The sequence below is a fragment of the Centroberyx affinis genome, unplaced genomic scaffold (assembly GCF_046629955.1).
Source record: "Centroberyx affinis isolate AG114_WGS23_722 - 3 ecotype Tasmania unplaced genomic scaffold, CSIRO-AGI_Caff_v1 ptg000121l_1, whole genome shotgun sequence".
Taxonomy (NCBI): Eukaryota; Metazoa; Chordata; class Actinopteri; order Beryciformes; family Berycidae; genus Centroberyx; species Centroberyx affinis.
The window spans coordinates 316,359-341,711 of NW_027278822.1; the positions used below are offsets into that span (position 1 = coordinate 316,359).

The 25,353-nt window shown below is 44.4% G+C and overlaps 2 protein-coding genes across 5 annotated transcripts in view; one reads left to right on the plus strand and one right to left on the minus strand.

Annotated features, from left to right (window-relative positions):
* The first annotated feature begins 3,095 nt into the window (after positions 1 to 3,095).
* On the plus strand, positions 3,096 to 20,013 carry man2a2 (mannosidase, alpha, class 2A, member 2). 3 transcript variants are annotated; one of them, XM_071528545.1, is made up of 24 exons: positions 3,096 to 3,186; positions 4,340 to 5,233; positions 5,903 to 6,160; positions 6,272 to 6,416; positions 7,761 to 7,932; positions 8,328 to 8,455; positions 8,789 to 8,962; positions 9,447 to 9,633; positions 10,113 to 10,290; positions 10,596 to 10,798; positions 11,615 to 11,797; positions 12,070 to 12,184; positions 12,305 to 12,375; positions 12,482 to 12,647; positions 13,500 to 13,736; positions 14,049 to 14,171; positions 14,491 to 14,605; positions 14,979 to 15,112; positions 15,388 to 15,529; positions 15,911 to 16,044; positions 16,356 to 16,433; positions 17,047 to 17,241; positions 17,395 to 17,505; positions 17,736 to 20,013. In XM_071528545.1, exons 2-24 carry the CDS (start codon positions 5,102 to 5,104, stop codon positions 17,886 to 17,888), a joined length of 3,534 nt encoding a protein of 1,177 aa, XP_071384646.1. In that variant the 5' UTR covers positions 3,096 to 3,186; positions 4,340 to 5,101; the 3' UTR covers positions 17,889 to 20,013. The 3 variants fall into 3 exon arrangements, with proteins under 3 accessions (XP_071384646.1, XP_071384654.1, XP_071384662.1); XM_071528553.1 differs by lacking the exon at positions 16,356 to 16,433 and having other exon boundaries at positions 17,392 to 17,505; XM_071528561.1 differs by lacking the exon at positions 16,356 to 16,433.
* Positions 20,014 to 21,849: 1,836 nt separating this feature from the next.
* Positions 21,850 to 25,353, minus strand: part of furinb (furin (paired basic amino acid cleaving enzyme) b) — a 32,510-nt gene continuing 29,006 nt past the window's right edge. The window contains exons 12-14 of one of the 2 annotated variants that reach the window (XM_071528440.1): positions 25,014 to 25,141; positions 24,298 to 24,426; positions 21,850 to 23,752 (exon numbers count right to left, since the gene is read on the minus strand). In XM_071528440.1, coding sequence (XP_071384541.1) covers positions 23,052 to 23,752; positions 24,298 to 24,426; positions 25,014 to 25,141 — 958 coding nt within the window. In that variant the 3' untranslated portion in view covers positions 21,850 to 23,051. The remainder of the gene's footprint in view (positions 23,753 to 24,297; positions 24,427 to 25,013; positions 25,142 to 25,353) is intronic. The other variant, XM_071528449.1, reaches the window with a different exon arrangement.

Consider the following 25,353-nt stretch of genomic DNA (forward strand, 5'->3'; position numbering starts at 1 on the left):
CCCTACGATATATTACCATAAAAGGCATAGAGGCTCCCGAGCACAGAGCTACAGTATCTGCTCTCACCCATCTGTCTCGTACTTTATTTGGTTACATTTCCATTCAGTGGCATTCTTCAGGCCACACAGAGAGAGTATGGTGTGAATTATTTTTAACAGTTTTCTAAGCTGACAATTAGGTCATTGCCCTACTTCAAGTCTATCAGGGTATTTTTTTAGTATATCATTTTTAAAGTGAAAAAGTGTATCTCTCCAGAATGTTCTACTATATATAATGAAAATAAGCTATGGATGGAGATAATATGCCTACAAGTTCAAAATCTATTAGATAATGGATGGAAATATACAGAAACAGCCTTCTCTACCACTTTGAATGAGCGTTTTATCTCCTTTTGAGGCAAGTCAACATAATGAAGTTGCTTGGCATGGAATTTCCTGTATCAGCCCCTAAGGCAATCTCTTTTAATGGGACAGCCAAGCTCCCCTATTGTTGTGTGTCCTCTCTTGTTGCCTTGCCTTAAGACCAGGTGGCTCCCATGGGACCTTGTGCTCACGTAGACCCGCAGAGTTGCTCCCATTACCATGGCAGCTCTATGACTTGTGGTGGAAGAGAAAACCAGATATCCATTGTGGACAGTTGATATATTTCCTATGTGCTAATCTTGCTGTGAGATATTTTACATGGCAGAACCACAAGAGAATCCACAGGCATCAGCGTCATGTGGCGGGAGAGTCAAAATCAAAAGCTGTGTAAACATTTCCTCCTCATCACAACGTTGTTATGCAAGAGATTATGTTTCCAAAACAAGATTCCCTCATTCACCGGTATACTTTCTGGAGCCAAATCCAACTTTTCATGAGTAAATAATAGCCCATACACCCCAATCCTGCATTGTGTTTGGAATGATTCCATAGAGCCAAAACAAAGTCAACAATCTCTCAAGATCGGAGCAGAACCAAAACAATACCATCTGTTTCTGTCGTGCCCCACACAGCCTGTTAATAAATGATTGAGGTCTCAGCTAAGCTCCCTTTCCCACAAAAACAGAAGTAGTTCCTGAATGGTCCATTTAAAGCACCTCACCCTAAGACCTTCAAAGAAACAATGCATCTTGCAACACAACACTGGGCTTCTCAGGTTGTCGTTTCCCTGTAGATTGGTTGTTTGGGGCCCACTGCCGTCAGGCTGGTGTTCATGCTTTGCTGGTATAGTGCCTGCAGGCAGCACTGTTTGAGCCCTCATAGCCAGCAGCTATAGGACAGGTCAACAGGTCAGAGAAGCAGGGACAGTAGCTACAATGCTGGGTGGTAGCAGGGTGACATAATTAACATCAAGACAGGACTGACTTACCCGCTAATGACACCATAAAATCATCAACTACAAGACCCGCTTTGGAGCCCTATCGATCTGCGTTCTGGTTCATTTGACACTGTTGCGATGTGAGAAATCCTTGTAGCCACCCACAGAGAATCCTCCCAGGAGTTATCGTTCATTTTGCATAGCCCTGCATCCGATATGAAACCACCACAGAAAGGACGGGTAAGCCAGAGGGAGCGGTAACTGTGATGGGCATATTAGTCTCCATCATGGTTTAATTAGGTTGATATCCTATTGTTGTGATTTGTCTAATGGGCATCTTCAGTATATTCCCCTGTGAGCAGCCACGTTTATCAATATTTTCCCCGTAAAACCAAAATTCTTATTATTCTGAACATACAAGGAGCATCTATCTTAAAATGTTGTTTGATTTTAAACAAACACTAGATCTTTTTCTTCCTGATAGGCTATGAGCAATGTAGGTGGAGCCTATTATATTTAGATAAAGAGCACAGACTTTGACTCAAAAGCTGCCACTGGTAACCCACTGGTAGACTATTGATTGCACAAGAGGTGAGTATTGGAACAATGTGTGTGCTTGCATTAAAGTGGAAGTTACTGCTCATACGTCTCATGCACACTTTTTTTTTTGGGTCTATATTATTTTCTGAATGTTTAGGTTTCCATGCTCCAAACATGAAAACATTAAAGAGAATGTTCACATTATTAGAGGCCTATGTACAATTAGTCACTACTCAAATCCCCCACAGTTGAAACGTTTTCATGCCAATGTTTTTTTCTGAGAAAGCTGTTAATATTTGTTAGCAGTGCTTGTACAAATCAATTATCACAGGGTAGATACTACTCACTTACTTTCAAGTCATTCCATTTTGCTTCCTTAGCTTTAGCCCAGTAATAAGTATAAGTATAGGCTACTAGAGCTGTTGGAAAAGTGTTAATGTTTAAAATCCAGAAAAAGATAACTTGTTTGTGAGATTTACCTTGTTTATTATGATTTATGGTTGACTATAGTGTCCTGATGGCCTCCATCTCTATGTTGAATTATGTTGATTTTTAACTAATTTCCTAATAATGACTGTGAAATACATTATTATTAAAATGATAAATACAAATAATACAAGACAAACAACACAAAGCACTAATGTTTTACAAAGTGACTACAAGGTTTAAATGAGAAAATGAACCTATAAAACTCATAGTGAAATTAATAATAATGGAAATAATGAAAGGACTTCATGCCTTGACATTTAAAAAAAAAAAATACATTAACTCTCAGAGGGCTGAGTGGGCTGGTTCAAGAAATTATTAATAATGTATTATTAATGAATTATCAATAATACTCGTAACAGCTTTTATATTCTTTTTGTGGGCTTTTTGTACAATCTTTGTTTTTTTGCATGCGGCTGATGTGTGTTTCACAGTAAAGCACGTCAGGCCAAAAAGGGCTGCATTTAACTTAATTCAGGTTAAAAGTTGATTGCAGTCACTTATTCAGTCATAGCCATTATATTCATATTACATATCCATTATTCATTAAACACTGTGTGAATTCAGATAGCACACTCACATTTACCTCATAAAACGACAGCGTTCTGGTAATAATTAAACTTTAGTGCTACACTGACGTTCAAGTTGTTCTTGGTTGTTTTTCTAAGCAAATAAAACCTGCTGAGCCTGTTGACCAATCATCGACGTGTGCGCAGCTCCACTGTTCCCATAAGGCTTTGCAGCTCAGTCGTGTTAGCTAGCTAGTTCAGTTGGTAATCTGTCAGTCTGCAGCCAAAAGCATACAGTCTTATCTCACATTCCTGGGATGGACAGTCTTCCGGATTACTCTCCTTTGACGGGTAACGTCAGATTATTAATTTACTCGAAGAGCTCCCGAGTCGTAAATAAATGTTAGCAAGCGTTAGATGGAAAGCAAATGGTAAGCTAGGAAATATCAGCCACGTATAACCTAATGTTGTCTAGCCAACACTTGGCTTGCTACCGTGTGTAGGTATGACTCTGTCGCGCTGGACAGGCTTGATGGATAGTTAATGTTGCAGAAAACGAAAGGTACCTGCTGTTAACCTAGCTGTCTCGGCCAAGTGGTTAAAATGACAATCCATACATCAGCGAAGGCTGACGTGTTAACCTAACTAGCAAACCAGTCAAGTTGTTGTGGTAATGTCCCCCATGGTAACGTTACGTTAGCTAGCGCTAGCTTGTTAAGCTTTCTTTAAATTCGTCCGATATCTAAAGTAACCGCGATGATCAAACTTAGATATACGGAGTAATGCGACTGACGGGTTAACTAATATCAATTTGTATAAGATTGAGAAATATCACAATATTCATTGAGTTGTGCTCTTAAGTTTCAAGCTACCCAGTGTTACCTGGCTAGTTGCATAACGACAGCCGACTGGAAACAAGTCAAACAAGTTAAACCTTAACAACTCCGGTCAATAGCCCGAGCAATATTCAGTGTAATTCTGAATTTTACATAAGGCATTAGGAATAGCGTGACTGTGTCACCACATGACAGGAGCAACTCGGGACCTGCTGTAGTCAGTTAGCTGTATCAGGAAGCTCAACAAAGCCGTTCATGTTCGGTGAATTTGAATCATCATCTAACGCAAGATGGTCTAACAAAATTATAATGTTTCCCCCCCTGATGCCGATGCTGTTCAGTTAGCCTGTGTAAATGTAGGTGCTAGGTTATTATCCCAGATCCCTGTGGTAAAGCTAAATCAGTCACACCCTCAGAAGTGATCGGATTAAGATCATGTTGGATTTGCACACAGAGGGGAACGGGAACACCTGTCTTAGCGCTGAGAAGAAATCCAGGCCACTAGTCTCAGCTTTATTGTTTTTCCTCTTGCCTCTACTTATCAACTCAAACCATGTCTCTCTCACTCTCCCACACACTCCCTTTCACTTGTGCTTCCTCTCATGATGGCAGATGGAATAAGTCTTTTTGCGTGGTTCATCATTCATTAACTAACATTTTCCTAACAGCTGAAGAAGATCCTCTGATGTGATTTCAACTTGAAGTTGTAATCAAGGACGAGCCCATCGCCCATGCTGCTACTGCTGATATGATTTCACTTTGCTACGGAGAGAAGAGTGACATTTGTCTCATTCTAATTCCTGGAGCCCCTTGAGCAGAGTTGAGGCCTGATTAAAAAGCTGCTGCTTTAAGCCAAGTTGGTCTCACTCAGCCCCTTTCTGTGCTCTGCTGCAGCCTAGTGCACTACTCTTGTGGCCCTGGAGGCCACAAGAGTATTAGACGGAGGATTAGACGCTGCTGTGCGAGTTGGACTGGACCAAGAGAGAACAGACAGCCTCACACAGACTCACATCATGCTGCGGGGACAGTAGGCTCCCTGTTTGAGCCCCTGCTGTGTGGCGCTTGTTTTTTTTCTATCCTGCAATCTCAAAGGTCTGGATGGTTGAGCACAAGGGCTACTTTGAAGGAGCCCACCGGTGGCTGTGGTTTGGCCAAAGCTGACAGACTGCTTGCCAGCTACTGCTGATTTAGTACCCTTTGCCCATTGCCGCCACTCCTATAGCCGCCTTCACTGTGGTCTCTAATATGGTGAGTGGAGGCTTGAGGCGGTGCAGACGTGGAATTAAATAATTTGTAATACTGGTTTAGCTGGTTACCTTCTGTCATTTTTTGCGCTTTTCAAGGACTTTTTTCTATTGACTTGGGAAGAGAGGCCACATTCAAGGTCATATTTTTTTTAATCTTGGAAAATAAGACTGCTCCATAAGAAGATGAAGCTGAGGAAACAGGTGACAGTGTGTGGAGGGGCCATATTCTGTGTGGCTGTGTTCTCGCTCTACCTTATGCTGGACCGAGTCCAACATGACCCTGCAAGACGACAGAATGGCGGGAACTTCCCAAGGGTAAGAGTAATTGCTATAGTAGTGCACATATCATGTCCCAAAGCCCTTATCTGTAGTTATTCTTGCGGCACTGTGTATGTTGTATTGTATGCCTCATGGGATACTATTTTAAGGTCTGAGGCGATACCTTTTTACGCACCGACTTTTGTAAACACTTTTTTCTTTGATAAAGAGTTGCATCAAAGCAGAAATTAACATGAACAATGCTCTAAGGCCCAATTTCAATGTTCACATTAGTTTGAATAATTCATATACCTCAATATATCCATAATTTAGTTCACCCTGTAACCTGAGAGGCATTCTATATATTGTTTTGTAAACACTCATCATGGAAACAACCACTGCTGTATCATTATGGTAGCAGCATTGGTTTGTCAATATGAAGTATCATTTTTGTTTTTAAATAAGACTACCACCAATAAATATGCTGAATGAGCTGTGGGTATCACTAAGGCCTAGTGAAATATTTTAAACTTGAATGTGCCATGTGTTATGTTGGCTGAATCTCTAGATTTTTGGTTACAGATGGTCAGAAATCTAGTGTTAAAAGTAAGCGTCCGTTCAGTTATGGACAACAGATTGTGGTTGGTTATGGACAACAGATTTTTTTGCGAAGGTATACAGCTCTGTAATCAATCCTTTTTGTGTGTGTGTGTGTGCGTGTTTTAGAGCCAGATCTCAGTCCTGCAGAACCGTATAGAGCAGCTGGAGCAGCTCCTGGAGGAAAACCACCAAATCATTAGCCACATAAAGGACTCTGTGATGGAGCTCACAGACACAGGAGCTGTGTCTCCCAGTGGCCACCTGCCCTTCAGGAGTGCCAATGGTTCTTGGGTGCTACCCTTCGATGGCCGCCCCACCTTCCTTGCCGTCAAGCCCCAGGATTGCCAATTTGCTGTAGGTAACCGTGATCAAACAGAGCTTCAGGTAAGATTGCCACACTACTATACACTGCAGATGTTGCCATACGCTACTTTTCAGAGTGCATCTAGAGGACAAATGCAGGACTGGTATTGACGAGTGTGTGTTTCATTTTAGATGTTGGATGTGTACTCCCTCCTGAAGTTTGACAACCCTGATGGTGGCGTGTGGAAACAGGGCTTTGAAATCACTTATGACCCTGGAGAGTGGGACAATGAACCGTTGCAAGTGTTCGTGGTCCCTCACTCCCACAACGATCCAGGTGAGTTGCATAAGCATTCCGCACATTCAGCGGGTTCAGTGTGCTGGCACAGCTTGATGATGAGTATGTGTTAGTAGTTAGTTTAAAAGCCTGTCTGATCTGACTGTTTTTTTTTTTTTTGGACTTCCGACTGATTTTGCAGGAGAAAACAAATGGGTAACTAGTCTTTTCTGTATAGAAAGGGACCAGCCAGCTGCTGGGAGCCCTAATCTGAGTGGGAGGCTAGGGATCGGAATGCAGCAAAAATTCAAAATTTGATTCATTCGTTGCCATTATTATTAGCATAATGCTGACATGACTGACGGCTTGGACAAAAACAATGAAATTAGAAAGATATTGGCATTAGGAGGCATTAGCTATTTTTAGATTAGAATGGCTGGGATTTTATTTTAGACTGACATTTCCATTAAATTTGTTTACCACCCCTGCCACAAGCTTGCTAACTTGACAGTTATTGATTTGTTGACAGTCAGGTCGCAGAGAACTGCAAATTTTGTCCCTCAACAACAGGAATAGGAGTTGTTTGGACCTGCATTCGATTAAACTCTGCAGCAAGGTTGTCCCAAGTAGCATCCTCTGCAGCATTCCTTCTTCAGGGTTTCTATAAGGCGGCGAGATGATGCAACCAGAAATGGTATTGTCAGTTCTCATTGAAGGCATTTGAAATGTTTTACTGGTAATGAGCTCCTCTCTCTCAAAGCAAAGATGGGACTATGAGAGTTTTAGTAGACTACAGGTGAGTTAAGTAGGTCAAGCAGCGAGAGTTGCACAATGTTACAAAGACCCGCGATGAATAGCACCCCCCCCGCCCCCCGCCCCCCACCCCCCACCCCCAACTGACTGCTGGCTTGGTTGTGCAGAGCTGCTCTGACCACACTGTCACTAGTTCACTAGACCATGGTCATTTGAAAGGCCTTCACTATGCTTCTACATAACCTATTCTTGATGATTTTGTGCTTTATCGGTACAGATCTCTGTAAAAAATATATTAGCGTATGTGAGATAAGTATTTGACAGGATATTTATAGGCTGCGGTACCATGTGGTCCACTTAAAAAGCACATGGAAAGTGCATTTCAGTCACTTTCTTTTAAACCACTCTCTGTTAAGTAGCTTTCTGACGGTAACTGCTCTAGTTAAATAAAACATGAGTTTTATTTTGGATCCAATGCAGCACTTTTTCTACAGAATCGTGTCTCTTACCTGACCTGTCTTCATGCCCTGGTATCGGCCTGCCAGATAAAGAGGATAGAAGTAAACTGATTTGGATGCAGTCCATGTTGTAGTGTACAGTCATTCTGCTAACTTGTGGAAAATGCTCAGAAATTGTCTTGTATCTTGACAGGCTGGATCAAGACCTTTGACAAGTACTTCACGGACCAGACACAACATATCTTAAACAACATGGTGGTGAAGCTGGCTGAGGACCCACGCAGGAAGTTCATCTGGTCTGAGATTTCATTCTTCTCCAAGTGGTGGGAGAGTGTGGATGTTCAGAAGCAGGAGGCCATGCGCAAGTGAGTCACAGCTTAGCAGAGCACATGGAGTGTGAAAGGCAGTGTCAGGCAAACAGCAGTCATGTCTTCTGGAGATCATCTCACTCTTAACACCCCCATCCTGAATCTCTGTTCCTCTCTGTACCTTTCAGTCTGTTGTAAAGTTAAAGTTAATGCCGTCTCATTTCTCCAGGTCTTAGAATTAGCTGAGATTTCTATGATGCACAAGAGCAAATTTATCTTCTCTTGCTTCTCTTGTAAACATGTTCCACTGCTGCCTTTAAGTATTTTACACAAGTATTCATGGAGAGATAGTGAATGCTCCCAGAATAGCATGTTATCTGGATAATGTGATCCCCCCCCCACCCCCCCTCACTTATCCTCACCTTGCTTTCTTAATCCTCTTTCTTCAACAGACTGATCCTTGGAGGGCAGGTGGAGATTGTGACAGGAGGCTGGGTTATGACGGATGAAGCCAACGCTCACTACTTTGCCATGATAGACCAGCTCATTGAAGGCCATCAGTGGCTGGAGAGAAACCTAGGTATGGGCCGGATTAGATTCCTCACTTCTTCATTCAGGTTTGGAGGCTAAAGGCTTAAAATTTTGCGATTAGTAACTTGCCTTCTGCACACTACATTTACGTCTGCAGTTGAGTATAAAGTTAAAATTCCTCTCAGTGCCTGATGGTAAAACCTGAACTTGTCGTCCCATATGCTGTCTTAGGTGTAGCTCCTCACACTTGGTGGGCGATAAACACTTTTTGCTACAGTGCCCCCATATGCTACCTGCTGAGGGGCATAATTTTTAGACATATGCATTCCTTGCATTACTTTAAGGTAAACTTTAAATTGTGTCTTCCCACATGCTGTCCTAGGTATAACTCCTCGCACTGGGTGGGCGATAGACCCTTTCGGCCACAGTGCCACCATGCCCTACCTGCTGAAGAGGGCCAACCTGACCAGCATGCTGATCCAGAGGGTCCACTACTCCATCAAAAAACACTTTGCCTCTACCCGCAGCCTGGAGTTCATGTGGAGGCAGGCCTGGGGTGAGTGGACCAGAGCCAATACAGTCGTCCAATTCATGTGCTTGTCTTTGTCAAGATCATTTTGGATGAGTCATCCCACTTTTTATGGCCTTTAAAAGTGAGGGTTTGGAAATTTTGGAAGGACAGCCAGTGCTTTAATAGCTTTAGAAGGGCTACCTACAATTTTTTTTTAAATTCTGAAGTGACTGCTGAGGATTCTTTTTGTTGTACCCCCTGGAAATATTTCGATGTGAAGTCACGTCATCTACATTTGGCCAGTTATATGCGAGAATAAAAAAAAAATACACCACCAAACAATAAAACGGGCTCAGAAATGCAAGGTACAATGCCAATAGCTGTTTTTTTTTAATGGTGTTAAGGTTTTTTTTATGGTAGAGTTTAAGTTCTTCAAGTCTTTCAAGCCAACTCTAGCCAAGCCAAAACAAAGTTTTTTTGGCTTCATCTTTGTGAGTACTTTTCTTTTTTTTTTTTCCTGCTTTGACAGACCCGTCATCGGGCACAGACATCTTTTGCCACATGATGCCATTCTACAGCTATGATGTGCCTCACACCTGCGGGCCTGACCCTAAGATCTGCTGCCAGTTTGATTTCAAGAGGTTACCAGGTGGTCGGGTAAATTGTCCCTGGAAGGTGCCGCCGAAAGCTGTGGTGGAGACCAATGTGGCGGAGAGGTGAGGCAAGCCGGGGTTAGCCTTGCCTCTGAGCCAGTTACAGGGTGGAAGAGGCTATTTGGGATGCCTGCTAGTCTAGATCTTTGTTACTTAAACTTAGACCAAAGACAAGAGAGGGAGAGACAGACTGCATAGTCTTGAAGTCACGCTAGCTAGCTCTGTAGTCAGCCACTGTGAGTCAGTTGTCAGTTGCAAGTTTTAGAAAATGTCATCTGTAGAACTTTCCAAAGGACACATTCCCATGGCTAATGGAAAACACCTCTCGTACACTGAACTATATTGATTGACAATCCCTTCCCAGGTCTAATTTGATCTGCCTCTTCCAAGGTCGTTGTGATTTCCTGGAAAACGGACACATGCAAAGCAGCACGATTTGGATGCCAAACAATTTGTTCTCGCTCTCTCTCTCTCTCTGTCTCTTTCTCTTTCTCTCTCTCTCTCTCTCTCTCCCCTTCTCTCGCTGTCTCTTTCTCATACAGGGCGAACCTGCTGCTGGACCAGTACCGTAAAAAGTCCAAACTGTTCCGCAGTAAGGTAGTTCTTATCCCTCTAGGGGACGACTTCCGCTATGACAAGGCGCTAGAGTGGGATCAGCAGTACCTCAACTACCAGAAGCTTTTTGACTACATGAATTCTCACCCTGAGATGCATGTACAGGTGAGAAGCCATTTTGTCAGCTGTCACAAGTGTGATGCCAGTTGTGCTTTGTGTGCATCTCAGTGCACCTTGCACCAAGTGGCTCAGTATAGAACTTTTTTTGGTGATAATGAATGATGTATTGGTTTTGTTTCAGCTTCTTGACAGAAGTATCTGCCACGACTAGATGTTTTGTTTATAAGTTGCCATCTAAGATGGAACAGACATAAATAATAATGAAAAATGTTTTTCTTGTTGTTCAGCTGCATATTTGAGTAAGATCTGAATCAACAGCACATCTCACCTGTTTCTGACTGCATCTCCAGGCCCAGTTTGGGACTCTTACAGACTACTTCAATGCTGTTTACAAAGCCGGTGGAGTGGCGCAGGGATCCAGGCCTGCAGGCTACCCAGTGCTTAGTGGAGACTTCTTTGCCTATGCAGACCGCGAAGACCACTACTGGACCGGCTATTTCACATCTCGGCCCTTTTACAAGAGCCTGGACCGAGTGGTGGAGTCGCACCTCAGGTGGGGCGGATTTAATCACACTTCACTGTTAACGGGTACCCAAAACTTAGGATGTGTTCACACTATTCTTTTTTTTTTGTATTGTAGAAAAACAAAGAACAAGTGGGTCATGCAACATGAACTTTGTCTCCATAACAACGTCAGACACTGTACTCTGCTAATGAGCAGCATTTTGTTTGCATTGTAAACTAGATGTACGAGTTTCCTGCAGGCTCATTTAGTTAAGGTGCAGTAGACCATGTACCTGTGTTTGAATTCAGCCTGGGACCTTTATTGCTTGTCATCCCCCTCTCTCTCAGACATCTTTCCTGTTTCTGTCTAATGTGAACAATCAAAATAAAGTAAAACTTACAAAAAACTAAAACAGATGTAGGTTAGAGAAACAAACAATAGATGCATGCATGCATGTTGCATGAACCACTGGTTTGGGTTTCAGTGCATGTTGTTAGAACATTGCAAATAAGAAGTGCAGCCTTTTTCCAAAGCGGATGCGGATACTTACTACTTACTTCTAGTCTACCTGGTGGACACTCTCTATTGCTATTAAAGTAAAAAAGGCGGTTGCAGGTAGGGCTGGGCAATATCGACAAAATCAAATATCACAATATTTTATACCGAATACCTCGATATCGATAATGTGACAGTATTTTGGGGATGACTTTGTGCTTTCATAAGATATTTACACGCAAGAAAATTTTGAAAATTCCCAGACGATATCTAGACTAGACATCTCGAGTCTCTATCTAGAGTTCCCTCTTTAGCTGACTGAACTTTAAGACTGCTCCTCGGTGATGAGTGCCTGTCAATGTCCTTCAGGGGGGCAGAGATCCTCTACAGCCTGGCAGTTGCGAACGCTCGGCACGCGGGCATGGAAGGGCGCTACCCAGTCTCAGATTATGCACTACTAGCCGATGCGAGACGATCTGTCGGCCTCTTCCAGCATCACGATGGCATCACTGGCACCGCAAAGGAGAATGTTGTCACCGACTACGGCACCAAGTAAGGAGTTCAGACTTAGAAAGAAAATGACAATATGGATGGAAACAAATTCAATATGACTATAATTTTCATTAAATGGAAAGCTCTTTCATCCCTTCACTTCAGGGCCACTTAATAAACGTAAATGAATCTATAGAGCTGCGGGCCTAGCTGGTTTGATTTTTTTTCAATCCCTTTAAGCTGTGCTTCTCTGTTCAATATTTTAAAACAAAATTGCAAGCTGTCCACTGTGACTGCTGTAGTGAGTCATTGATCTTCTCACTCCTCTCTAGGTTACTGCGCTCACTGATTGGTCTGAAGAGAGTGATCATCAATGCCGCTCATTTCCTGGTGATGAAGAACAAAGAGTTCTATCGCTTCTACCAGACAGAGCCTTTCCTGGAGACGGTGAGGGGGAACACAGAGGGACCTGCAGATAGTGAATTAATTGGATGAATCACACACATATCTATTGTCTTCTGTCGGTAATCTGTGTCCCCCCTGACCTGTAACTTTGTGTGTCTGTAGGATGACAGGCGTGCCACTCAGGACTCGATGCCCCAGCGCACTCTCATTGAGCTGGACCCAGCAGGACCCAGGTATCACCTGCATCCCTTCCCATCCCTCAGCTCCTCTAACTTCTAACTGCTCCTCAGCCACTGCAGCATGCTGTGCTTCTGATCGCTCCTCTCCTCTTGTTACCAGGTACCTGGTTCTGTTCAACCCCGTCGAGCAGGAGCGGCTGTGTGTGGTGACTGTGCTGGTGAACACGGTCAGGGTGCGGGTGCTCACCGAGGACGGACAGACCCTCCCCGTGCAGCTGAGTGCTCAGTGGAGCTCCTCTAGCCAAATGAGTGCAGAGGTATTTGAGGTAAGAGATTAAGGCTCTGTGAACCAAGCACCTGTGTTTTTAGCTGGCAGCACTCAGGAGATGTTAGGGGAAAGGCCAGGTGTGGCTCTAGCTGTCTCTATGTGACTACTGAAAGCCCTGTTCTTAAACTTTCGCTTCACTAGGCAAGATTTTTATGCAAAAATACACCCACCTCATCAGCCTAAATCTTAAAGTGAGGCTGCAATAGAGAAGAGCGTCTCATCCCCCTAACTGAGACACTGTAGGTTTGCTGCATTTGCCCAAATGAAATTCTGGTGTCAGGTATGGACATTATTCCAAACACAGGAGGTAATAAGTCGAAACTTAGCAAAATATAATCTGAACTGAAATATAAACAAAAAGCTGGACTCACCAAGGCTAGATCTTTTGCCTCTTTCATCCCTTTTTTATCCTGTGTTAAAAAGTGATCACAGATGTCCAGATTGGCAAACATGAGCGTGCTGTGTGCAGTTTACTGATGTAATGTTACATAATTTCTGCGTATTGAAGTGCAAATTTTTCAGTTGCCTCTCACTGCCATTTAGAGCTGCCAGTTGCCTCGTGCATCTTTAAACACTTTCCTATCTCTAGGGTCATTGAAAGCCCTTTTTAATTGCAGCACACTTTTGCTAAAGTGTAAATGTTTTTAACTTTCAGTGACTGGTATACTGAGTGCTAAACATGCCTTGTTGTCAACACTTTTCATTGAGATTAAGCAGAAAAAGAAGCCAGCACTGTAAAATTTTTATGTGTGTATGCTTGCATTCGTTCATTAATGCAACCATCGTTTACTTATTTATGCGAGCGTGGTTTTGTTTATTCATATCTACGTCTGTTCTCTCTTCTGTCCAGGCAACATTCATGGTTCGTCTGCCTGCCTTGGGCTTGGCTGTGTTCCACCTGTACGACGCTCCCGACTCGCCCATGACGCTGCGCTCCGACACCCTGCTGAGGCTGGCGGGACGGGGGGTGAGCGCCCGGGCCGTGGACCCCCTGCCTGTCCGCTCGCAGCAGGCAGACCCACAGACCTTCTACATCACCAGCCAATCTCTCACGCTGGGCTTCTCTGGAACCACCGGCCTGCTGGAGGTCAGTGTTTTTTTTTTTGTTTGTTTGTTTTTTATCTGCTCAACCACTCAGATCAAGAGCTGCTGATTTGACTCCTTTCCGCTAAATATCTGAAGCGGGGAATCAGCTCCTCTGTTTAGCTTTCATCTTGATGAGTGAAAGAGCGAAAAACAGGAGTTTGATTTCCCGACAGACCTCGGCTGTTTGATCAAAGTTAACATGACGTGCCTTGCTGCCACTCAAACAGCCTCTTTCATCTCTCTCGTTTACTCTTTCCGTTTCTGGATCTTTCTCGCTCTCTTTCCTTCCCCTCGTGGCTGTTTCATCCCTCAGAGTATCCGGCGCAAGGATGACCCACAGGAGGTGAAGGTTCAGATGCAGTTTGTGACGTATGGCACTCGCCCCTCTAAGGACAAGAGCGGGGCGTACCTCTTCCTGCCCGATGGAAAAGCAAAGGTGTTCGCTCAGTTCCTCTATCTCAGCTGTTTGCTCGCCTATCATAAGGCTTTGATAGAGTCTCCCTTGTGTATTGTATCATGCTGCGGAGCTCGGGGGTGGGTTTAGGGGAGAGGTGTATGCTGCTTCATCTTTTCCTTCACTGAAAAGCAACAGAATGCACAGGAGTGTAGGGGCTCAGTTGCAGTACTGTAATTTTACACCTTGCTACTGCTGCTGTTGCTCACGTTTTTCCTCTCCCCCCCCCCCCCCTTTCTCCTGCTATCTCTCTCCCCGACTCTATTGTTTTCTGTATGTTTCTGCAACCTCCTGCTCTCAGCCCTACAACCAGAAGGAGCCTCCTGTGGTGCGTGTCGTGGAGGGGCCTCTCTTCTCGGAGGTGGTGGCACACTACCAGCATTTTCAACAGGCCATTCGCATACACAATGTGCCAGGTAATAAACACACACAATAATGTACAATTGGGCTGCGTTCAAATAGTATTTGCTAATGGTTTTTATGGTTTGTTTTAGCTTACTCAGACAACAGATGGGTGGGGTTTGCCACCAAGGGACAATGAGTGCCAGGATGTTTAAACTATAACAGGAAATAATTTGCATTTCAGTTAAGTACTGTTTTTTTTTCTCAACTGACGGTATCTGAGATGTCCTGATGCTGGTAAACCCCACCTATCTTGTTCTTCCAGCAGGCAAACACAAAATGCTAAGGACTATTTGCATATAGTGTTTGACACAGATTGGCAGTAAGTGCACACACCCTTCCAGTCACCTCCCTTCACTCTGGTTCTTCATGGTTTTGTCCTCTCAGGAGTGGATGGCTTGTCTATAGACATCACCACCACAGTGGACATCAGAGACCAGACCAATAAAGAGCTGGCCATGCGACTGGTCACTGACATCCAGAGCGGGGACGTCTTCTACACAGACCTCAATGGCTTCCAGGTCAGCTCACCACTAGACTTCTTTTTTCTTTCCTTCGTATGGTTTTAGAATATGACATTATGTATCTCTGATTATGCGAATGATGTCTAGCTGATAATCGTTTTGAGGTTGAGTTCACGGATTGAATCTATTCTTTTGTGTCTGCAGACATAGGAGGTTAACTATGCATGACCTGATAATCGTCTCTTGTGGAGTTTCACATCTTTCTTCAGGCTGTGTCTGACATATTTTCTGTGTGTGTGTGTGTGTGTGTGTGTGTGTGTTCCCTTCTGTAGATGCAGCCCCGCCGCCACTACCTGAAGCTTCCCCTGCAGGCCAACTTCTACCCCATGCCCAGTCAGGCGTACATCCAGGACAGCCATCACCGCCTCACCCTGCACACAGCTCAGTCGCTGGGGGTCACCAGCCTGGAGAATGGTCAGGATTTTCTCTTTCTCTCTTTTTTCTCTCTTTTCTTTTTTTTGCAATTTATTGTCCTACTTAAAATGGACAGCCTTTTTCTTTGTATCCTGTCTCTAGTTTTACGACAGTCGGGACTGAAGTAGGCTTGTAGGGAATAAGCTGGAAGTAGATATTACTGTCTTTTTTCCTCAGAAGGTTTACAGAGAACAGGACTATTCATACCTTCATGTTTTGTATTAAGCAAGCCATTTTATCTCTAGGTTCTCTTTATGGGAAAAATAGAGAAATTTGTATATGAAGAATGCCTTGAAGTCTTCATCGACTGATGTCTGCAGGTTCTGTACGCAGGCTTTATATTGAAGTTGTTGTCTGCGGTCGTCTTCCCGCCTCCCTCAGGTCAGCTGGAAGTGATTATGGATCGGCGGCTGATGCAGGATGATAATCGTGGGCTGGGCCAGGGTCTGAAGGACAACAAGAAGACAGCCAACCGCTTCCGCCTGCTGCTGGAGAGGAGATCCACCGGCAACAAGGTCAGTAAGATGACAGTAAGGTGGCCATTGAGCCTGTGTGACTGCTGTTTATTGCTCTTGCAATTCCCACACACCACATCAAATCCTGTGGTATTGAACAAATCTGTATAAGCTTGGAGATCTATGCAAGGTTGTTGAGTTGGAATGGAACAATGTCTCGTCCTTCATTCCGTGTTTATTAACGCCTTTCTCCATATTTTTTTTTTCATTACCCATCACCCCGTCATCTGTCTTTATGTCATCCTCTCCACTCTTCTCTTATTTCTTTCACTGTTTTCTCCTTCTCTCCTTTTCCACTCCATTACCCTCAGCATGATGGTTTCTTTGCCAAACTCTCCTCCTTGTTTCGTTCTTTCCTCTCCCAAATCTTGAGAGGCGGAGTTCAAGAGGTAATGTTGCCTTGGCAACAGTAAGGATGCTAGCTAGCCTGCATTATAGTCTGTGCTGTAGCTCCAGTTTCTAGCCTCCCTTTTTTTTTTTGCTTCCCTCCACCTCATAGCCTTAGCCACAACAGTCCATCTTTACGACAGCGGCATTGAAAGTAACAAGTGATATCATTTATCAAGTAAATGGATACACTTTGGGAGAAAATGCAAGGCCCTGCTTGCAGTTTTATCATCCAACTCACTGCTAAAACTGCTGATGCAAGAAAGGATGAAGTTGCTCTGGCCAGCCATGGTCCTCCATTCAACAAGACATCATGCGTTGTTTTTGAAACACTAATGCTCTTAATTTTACTGTGATGTTGCACTCCATCACGATGCAGGCTGTGGCTGTAACACATCTATGGAAAATCCCAATCAAAATCGATTAGCACTGTGTCTTTTGTTACTAGAGTTAGTCTGTAAATTCTATAGCTTAGAGTCTACCTCAAGTAGTGCAATAATGGCAAATGAAGGAGTTAAACTAGTTCCAGAGGTGAGTCATTGATGTCCTGATAGTTAATGATTGTCAGTTGCTACAGCGGCTTTAATCCGTCTGTCCTTCTCTGCCCTCCCCCAGATGGTGGACATTGGACCAACCAGCTTCCCATCTGTGCTCAGTCACATGACCAGTGCCATCTTGAACCATGAGGTCTTGGCGCTACCTGTCTTGCCCAAAAAGCGTGGCATCCCTCCGCTGCAAACCTTCGCCCCCCTCAAGTCCATCCTTCCCTGTGACTTCCACCTGCTGAACCTGCGCAGCATCCAGAGCCAGGTGAAAAAGGAAAAAAAAAATAAAAAATTATATTGTGGCAGTAATAAATGCTACAAATAGGTTTTGGTGATTTTTACCTTGCATATTATATGTTTTGACGAAACTAACATTTGCCTCTTATGGTGGTCCTGTGTGTGTGTGTGTGAGCAGCAGGACCCCCACTCTCCTTCGCCCTACACCGCTCTGATTCTTCACCGGCTGGGCCTAGACTGCGGCCTGGAGGCTCAGAACCTGGGCTTCAACTGCACCACCACACAAGGACAGGTTAGTGCAGACACACACACACACATACACAAACTAACACCATAAATGTTCTGGGAGCTGACTTTTACTCCACACCCTCAAGTCTTGATGTAGGAACAAAGAGATTTTGTGCTTTCTGCGTACTACGTTCCCCATATCTGTGTCTCTGATGTCCTTCCCACTCGTTCCTGCATGCTTTATGTCTTTCTAATGCCCTCGGTCTTCCTCCCCTTCTCTCTTTCTCTGTGTAGCTGAGCGTGTCGGGACTGTTCAGGAACCTGGACCTGCAGCTGCTGCAGCCCATGTCTCTGACTCTGATGCACTCCAGCGCCCCTCTGGCCAACGACTCCACCATCAGCCTGGATCCCATGGAGATCTCTGCCTTCAAGCTCAAACTGCGCTAAGGACAGTCCAGACTACAGAGGCAATAAAAACCCACCAGGCTAAGACTCGGACCAAGACCAGGCCCCGGCCGGCCAACGTTCAGACTAGCGCAGAGGGTCTGGGCCTCTCTGTTTTGTCGGCGTGTGTTTCGCCGAACCACATACACCACAACTCGGAGAAGCAGGTTCCACTGTAACAGGACTGACTGCACAGCAGGGGGCAGACGATAGCTGTTACTGTGGCCGTCTCCGAGAGCAAGAAACCCTGCTGGATTTTGCAGCTGTTCCAAAAAAAAAAAAAAAAAGACTGGCCGAATCACTCATCAGATACGACTGAGTATCTGTTTTTTCCACTGCAGTAGTTACCGAAAAAGAAATCTCATTTAGTTCTGTTTTTTCAAGAACTTTATTAAATGTGTCTTTGTATCCCTGCTCCATCCTGGACTTACTACTGAATGTAAATATCACAGTGACAGGGACCTGGGACTTGTGCCGCATCGGAGTGCAATTTACAAAGCTTTATTTGGTGTATGGGGTTTTTTTCTTTTCTTTTTTTTTCTACCAGTGAAGGACTTCCTCTTCAGTCGAAACACATCACAACTATTTGTTTTTGTACTTGTAAAATCCAACGATGACTGCATTTTGTCTTTTTTATGTTATTTTTCTGACTGAGCCGAATGCAGCAGAGTAATTGTACGAAGTGAATGTGTGGTCTCTTCATCTCCTTCCCAAGCTACGGCTCCAGAAACTGTTGTACGTCCAAGTTGAAATCCAAGAGTCTCTTTTTGGTCAATAATTTAGCATCATTTGCTAAATAATTTTTTTTATGATTTGGGTTATCATATCTCCTCCTTAAGGGTGACTGTTCCCCGCTGTTCTCTATTTTTGCTTGTAGATAGTCCGAAGACTCTCCCCCTTTTTATTTCCCAGCGCTTCTTCTAGCTTTGCGTCCTGAGCAGTAAACTGTGGAAAGTCCGCGATGGGAATTTCAGTTGTATTTAAATGCCCCCCTCCTCCCCCTCGGCCATTCCTGTGCTTATGCTTTGTACATCATCGTTGAGAGGGTGGTTTTGTGTACTATACTGTATGCAGTAGAAGAATAGACAAAGACTATACCTCATATTAACATAGCCTATGGCAGATATATCGGTATGTGTGTGTATGTGTGTAAATATAGTATGTTGATGTGAATACTTGAGAGTATTTGTGGGTGTAGAGAGGTTACAGAGTACACTATCAGGGACCATTCATCGTACTGCAAGGCATTGTTTGTGTGTGTGTGTGTGTGTGTGTGTGTGTGTATAGAGTACTCGGTCATATCATTGCCTCCCTCATTCATTCAAAGGGTGAATCCCTTTGAAGATCCAAACTCTTAATAAAAACAAGTTGGATCAAACCATACACAGGGATCCCTCAACATACTTTAAAAAAACAAATTTGTTTAAATTAGTTATTTTTGTTTGTTTGTTTTAAAATGTCAGATCCACAGATGCTGCTTATCCTAAAGCTAGTCTTGAGGCGCTCTGCCTTTTCTGGTGCATATCTGCCTTTACTGTGGTGTGGAAGATGTTATCATCCGTGCCCAGCGCCGACGCCAGACATCCCATCCTGACATATCTCACACTTTGTACCGCCCCGCCGCCGTCGCCGTCTCACACCGGCCCACTGTGTCCATCGCTTAACCTGTCATCTTATTCATTTTCCACAGGAGGTCTGCTTTGTTGCGCTCCTACTCTGGAACTACGTATCGACCCAATAGTGTAATGTCTGGTCTTCCGCAGTTCAATAAATGCCACTCTCCCACAGCAAGCACGTCGGATTCCCCCTCCCCTCCAGCTGTGGTAAACATTTCTGAAAGACCAGACTTCACTGCATCTTAAATTGCACTTTCTCCTGTTGTCTAGTAACTGTCGTACCTTCTCTCCTACTGTGTCTGTCCGTGTGTGTGTGTGTCTGAGTCACTCTGTATAAATGTTTTTTTTTTTTTTTTTTTTATGTGATATTTGTTGTAGCACTGTCTTTTGTTGGTTGAGATGGAATATATGAAGGTGTGATCTCTCCTGTATTTGTCTCTTCCTGGTTATCTGTGAGCAAAAGATACATAGAAGAACTACAGATGAGATGCAGGGGAATTAATAAAAATCCATTGAGCAATTCCTCTCTTTTCTGTTCAGTTTCTGTGCGCATCGGGAATGATCAGCTCTCAAAACATTTGATTTAAATGTGATGATGAAGGTTTAGTGTATTGTCATGCTGCTCTCCCGTCTCCCATGGTAACAATAGAAGACTCCATCATTCATCCTTCCTGTTGTACAGCAGCAGGGGGCAACATTGAGTCAGAGAGTGCAGGACAGGCAGCGCATACAAATGCTGTGAGTCTCCGAGTCCTGATAAGTCTTAGAGATATCAGCCCTTTTAGCCTATCCGCTGCTTCAACTGTCAGCGGTTGGTCTCCCACACAGGGAGGCTGTTGAGGAGATAACCTGGCTTCAAACTGGGCAGGACGTCTGGCGGTGTAGAAACGGACGTACAGGCTCTCGCATTGTAAATCGCATACAGTTGACTGCAGCGGTCAAAAAGATTTTCCTCACTTTTAACCTGCTGCAAGGAAAAGGTGTTGAGGGGCAGCGGAATACTCAATTAGTGAGAGTGCTGAGCAGGAGGTGAACAGAGAGAGAAATGTTTTCTTTTTCACACTATAGAAAAATAGCTGAGGGACACAGTGGAGGAAGAGAGTGTGGTGGCAGGGACGCCTGGGGCCAGAGGGTGATCACCACTGCACTGACAGCACAATGCACTGAGCCTGTGTGGGTGGGAGTGACAAAATGGCACTGGGGAGGCAGAGTTGGGGGGTGGGGGGGGTGGGGGGGTGATGCCTGTGGAGGAGCCCTGGGGATACAGCTTCTGCATTGAACTCCAGTCTCTGGTGCCATTTGTGACAGTGTTTCTCAGCCTGTCTGTGCTCCAGCCAGGACACCTGACTCAACTCCATCCTTGAAGTTCAGGTTCAGTACAAATGCACAAATCAGACCTGACTCTGCAATACTAGAATACTGTGACTGGATAAACCGTGAATCTATGTATTTCAAAAGATTTTGAATTTGAAATCAACTAGAGGTGATTTATGAGTGTTCTAGGTATTTTAATAAATCTAATTTGAATAATTTATTGTTGCCAAGGATACTTAGTTGGCAGTAGTGAAGAGAGAATGCCATGCCAGACCGACCAGCTAATCCAAGCTAAAGGACATGCAGAACAGACAATGGACACTGATCAAAGCTCACACCATTCAGAACATAAGTCAAGTGAAATGAGGGTGTGAATGGCAAGTACATAAGTGGCTTTCAGACTCTTCCACCGATTTAAGACACAGACATGCACACACACACACACACACATTTACTTTCACACATATTTATCATGCATAGCATGACCCATCCAGGGGGCAGTGAATGGAGCAGCGGATTCTCCCGGCAGATCTAATTACCGGCCACAGAATGAATGAACCATCGCCCATGGACCCGGCTCCCTGCTCCTCTGTAGGGTGCTAGAGGAAAATGGCTGTTAATGAACTATGCAGTACTGCTATTGGCGTGTGCAAACCTTTTCCATTTATATTAATTTAATTTAAATATTAATGGCCACCATATTGTAGTGGAATCTGCGGCTTGGGAAACTGTATCTGGAAGGCTTTTTGGCAGTGATCTGGGTAGTGGGGAGCAGATGAATGCTGGCACACTGTTAAAGCTCAGCGCCCCGGAGTGAAGGAAATACACTTGCAGTGATGTATGGCCATGAACAAGTGATGAAAACATCTGCTCTCTTTGTGTGTGTGTGTGTGTATGTTTGTGTGTGTATGTTTGTGTGTGTGTGTGTACTGGCTGATACTCGAGGTGTTTAAAACCCTCAGAAACTTTTAAACTCAGACTGTAAACACCAAAACCAAAGTCTGCATGACACACAAAGTCATTTTATTCCAGCATGAAATTGATCTCCACAATATTAACATCCATTGTCAGTTAAATAAAAAAGGATATAAAAGAAACATAGAAAATGCAATACAATATCTCTTCATTCACTCATCATTTTAAATCATTTTAACCATTCTGGCCTTTAGATCCAAAGGCTTGGATTCAACTTGTGCGGCCACAAGTCTTCATTGTCCTTGATGAGAAACATAGCACACATTTGTCTTTCAAAATGCATGGTGCTTGCAATAGAAAGGGAAAGCGCTTTACCCTGATGAAGACGTTCTGGGAGAGAAGCCCCAAAATCAATATAGGCTCTACAGGGAGAATGAAGACAAAATGATCTTATTTCTTACCAGTAGCAACCAAGTAGAAAAATGTTGAAAAGGTCAGACAAGCAGCTTTGGGTTAAGTGTTTTTTTCCCCTTCATTCAACAACGGTGTACGCTCCTCTGCAGACTGCTATTACTGCACAAATCAATGAGAGAATGAGACTGATATATCTCATATGCCTATATGCTGCATCAGCAAATTTCCACCGTGCCTTGATTGAAAACAGAACAACCTCCACATTGTCCTTATCAAACAGCCTCCAGACTGCATTATTATACTATCCCTACATATCCTGCAGAAATTCTGAATCTCCCATTTAATTTTTTCATATTGTTAATTAACAGCTAACGGTTTCCCCCCGATGTCAGCTTCCTTCCTTCCCTTGGACCAAACCATTTAAATGTACTATCAAATAAAAGAAAATGCATTAGCTTCAATGTGAAATAAAATAATCAACCATCTATTCTTAACTGGCTGACTTTTTTAAGATACAGGGTTCTTGCAGGGCAAATTAGAAGGGGTCAAATTAGATCCACATTTGTGAAAATAATGCACTAAAACCACAGTACACTATTAACTTAACCTGGTGTTTGAGTGTCAAAGCAAATACATAATGAATACATCCAGCGTCAAGGTGTTAATCAAATATGATAAAATAACAAATGCAAATGAATAAATAAAAAAAAACATACATGATTGATTTTCTTTAATGCATTTGGATGGGATGTTGGTAAGATAGTAAGGCCTATGCTTTTTTTTCAGATGATTGAGCTGAGCCTATGTGGTTCTCATTCATGTTTCACTTCCATAGATCTAAGCCAGCGCTGATGAGAGCCAGGACAAAGCGTCAGTATCAGAGCCGCTGCTCAGACAGAGCGGAGTGCTAGAGCGAGCTCTGTGTTTTGATGAAAGCTGTCCTCTCACTGTGACAGTCCACCTCCTCACTGTCTGATTCAGACTCATAGGCAAACATGTCCTCATCCCCCCACACAGTGGGGATCCCTTTGTAGCATATCCGTGCCTTCCTCTCTCGTCCCTGGCCGAAGCCAAAGCCCACTCTGATTCCCCTTGTCCCCGACTCCACGGAGGGTAATTTGGTCCTGCAGCCCCAGGAAGAGCCGCCTGAGCGCATCTGCAGCAAGAGGAAGACTCCCACGAAGGCAGCCAGGATGAAGGCACAGCTGATCACGGCCAGCAGGACGGGCAGCTGAGAGGACGGAGCTATGCTGAGCCCTGGGAGGTTGACTCCTTCTCTTCTGTCGTCTTCCGCTGGGCTCTCTTCCTCCGGCGGGGATGCCTCACCCTGGAGCCCCCCCCCGCCGGAAGGGGATTTGCGCTGGACCTGGTTCTGGTGCAGGCAGGAGGTGAGGACCAGGTGGCTGTGAGGTGGGCAGGAGAGGCAGTCGGTCGGCCCGGGGCCGGAGCAGGTGAGGCAGGCGGGGTTGCAGGGCAGGCAGGCCTGGACGGAGGACAGGTCCACCCAGTTCTCCAGGGACAGGTTGAGGAGCTGCGGCCCGGAGGTGAAGCCTGGGGGACACAACTTCACACACCCCTGCAGGAAGAGGGAGAAGCCAGGGCTGCACTCTGGACAGGGAATCAGAGCGATAACAAACACATAGTAGGGGTTGAGCCTCATACAAACTCTCAAACAAACATGTACACAACAACAATTTACAACAAATGACTCTTGAAATGTAGATTTTTGCTACATTTCTGACAAGTACTTTGAAATGAATTAGAAGGGAGTGTCTAAATGCTGGGTACCAGCGAGGAGCTTGTGACCCCATCTGCCTTTCAGTGGGGGAGTCACCCTCCCCAGCAGCTGCTTGACAGCGCAGCACCTCTTGCAGTGACACAGTTCTGCTCCCTCCTGCTGATACTCCATAAGTCCCAATCTCTGATTCAAACTGATGTAACATACGGCAATGTGCATATTCATAGCCCGCAAAACAGGCTTGTAAATGGGTAATCCGTATTCACAACAATCACCTCTCCCAACTGGATGTACTGAACGTAGTCTGACCTATAGTCTGCTTTATCACAAAGACTGTGTGCTAATGCCAAAACAAATGGGAGGGGTGTAAAACATGTTCATGGTTTCAGTACCAGTAGCAGCCCAATAGTCTCACCTATACAGATCTGCTGGGCATCAAAAGTCTTGCAGCTGTTGTTGGACGGTCGAGGGAAGTCAGACGATGAGGGGTTAACTGCGCTGGGTCCAGTACCCCACAGGATAAGGGTGAACTGACTCAACACACCTGGGAGAGAGAGGAGGAGAACAGGAGGGATGTTAAAACTCCTGAGAGAAGGAGCAGGGTGAGCTGGCTGAGAAACACGCAGGGAGGATATGGGGGTGGAAAGAAGAGAAACAAGGAATATGAGTGAAGTCAACACAACACTGGGGGAGGATCAACACAAGCAGAGGAAGAGATCTGTGCCTCGCTCATTTCCCCTGCCGCTCAGAGTAAACAGTGCCACAGGAAAGCTCTAGGACCTAACGAGTTAACTCATTTAGTACTGCCTTATGCCTTTTGAAAGAAAATGTAGCCCAGTGTTTGGGAAAAAAATATTCCCAAGAGACTGAAGTTTTGACAGTAAGCGCCCTCATCAAAAGCTTGCAGACTGTTTTCTTGCAAATGGATCCATCTCTGCCCAGCAGCTATGTAAGGTTTTAATCCGGATGTGCTTATGAGAGCCTTTCCCCTGGTACCAATACAGAGGAAATGGGAAACAAAGGGTGGAAAGGAGGAGAGGGGAGTCAGAGAAGTGTGAAAACACGTGAGAAGACTTGAGTTGATGAGGGGACAGCGATTGCCGACAGGATAATGGCGATGCGTTGTGTTACCATAGTCGTGTCCGTTTACTGCTACGTTCTCTATTTCCAGGGTCCACTCCCCCTGAGGATCCTCGTCCCATGAGTGAGTGGTCATGAAGGCCCAGTCATTAAATCCCTCCGAGGAGTAGTCATCCGGCCTGAACGAGAGGGTGAGGGACAACGTGTTTGTTTGCAGGAGTTATTCTCCTTGAGTTAGTAGGCACAAAAAGAGTATTTAGGCGTCTGACTTCTGAGTGCGTCTGTGAGAGTGTTTGTGAACAAATATAATTAAGTACAAGTGCGCACATAGCATTTACCAAGGCTGCAGCAAAAATGGAATGAATGTGTTATTACCTGGAGGCCAGTTGGG